The sequence below is a fragment of the Eimeria acervulina genome, genomic scaffold (assembly GCF_000499425.1).
Source record: "Eimeria acervulina Houghton genomic scaffold, Eah_scaff3261, whole genome shotgun sequence".
Taxonomy (NCBI): domain Eukaryota; phylum Apicomplexa; class Conoidasida; order Eucoccidiorida; family Eimeriidae; genus Eimeria; species Eimeria acervulina.
Window position 1 is genome coordinate 1 of NW_013547545.1, and position 1,160 is coordinate 1,160.

Genomic DNA, 1,160 nt, shown 5'->3' on the forward strand with positions numbered 1-1,160 from the left:
CGATATGGAGAAGGCATCTCCAGGCCCCTCAACCCCCCAAAATGTACCAAGTGGCTCAGCTGCTGATGCTGCAGCAGGAACCTCTGGCCTGGACGGAAGTCCCCCATCAACTAATGTGCATGGAAAGCCCTTACAAAGCCGTCTAGTACCAATAATTCTTAGAAGAGGCCGTAAGCGGAGAATTGGCGATGAGCAGGAGCCATCGGTAGGCCCCGCAACCCCACAAAACATATCCGATGGCTCAGCTGATGCTGCAGCAGGAGCCTCTGGCCTTGGCGGGAGATTGCCGTCGAATACTGTGGATGAAGGGCCCTCAGTGCCTTTGTCAGTAGCAAAGAGGCCTAGGAGAGAGCGTAAACAGAGATTCAGCGTAAAGCAGGAGCCACCTCCAAGCCCCCCAACTCCGGAGGTTATGCCATGCGACTCAGTTGCAGAGCCTCTACCGTGGATAGCACAAGCTGAGACATCTGCAGGAGAAAGAATCATCTTTCTGCAACACGATCTAACCACAGCGCCCTCTTCTCCTGATGACCCTAATGCTGTCCCGCAGCTGCGGCTGCCTGCGGGTATCATGGTACGTGAGCAACGGGCGTCACCTCAACACGTCGAAGCTGCTACATGCACACTGTGCATGCATGCATGCAATACACTAGACGCCACTATGCGTTGCGTTCTGTATTGGTTGCAGCAGTCGCCTCTATCTGTCTTTTAACTCTCCGGTGTATGCGTGCGCATGCGTCTATGTGTGCATATAGCTGTTCGGAGCGCAATATCCCCGGATTGAATACTGTAGTTGCTCTTCCTGCAACTGTTCTCGCTGTTCTTGTTGCTGTTGTCGTTGTCGTCGTCATCGTTGTTGTTGTTGTTGTTGTTGTTGTTTTTCTTGTTTTGCTTGCTGTAGTTCATGTTCTCCCTGCCGTTGCTGTTTTCGTTGTTATTTTCGTCGCTGCTATTGTTTTTGTTCTTGTTTTGGTTGCTGTTGTTTGCTGTTGTTTCTTGTTGTTTGTTGTTGTTCGTTGTCGTTTGCTGTTTGTAGTTTTTGCCGTTCGCCGTTTGTGGTTTGTTGTTCTTGTTGTTGTTGCTGTTGTTGTTGTTATTGCTGTTGTTGTTGTTGTTGTTGTTGTTGTTGTTGTTGTTGTTGTTGTTGTTGTTGTTGTTGT

At 49.5% G+C, this 1,160-nt stretch overlaps 1 protein-coding gene across 1 annotated transcript; it reads right to left on the reverse strand.

Moving 5' to 3' along the window:
- EAH_00068390 (hypothetical protein) lies at positions 1-486 on the reverse strand (the record flags this gene model as incomplete). Its single annotated transcript, XM_013392271.1, has 1 exon — positions 1-486. A coding segment is annotated over one exon (486 nt), but the record flags the coding sequence as incomplete, so codon positions are not given.
- Between the last annotated feature and the right edge of the window lie 674 nt (positions 487-1,160).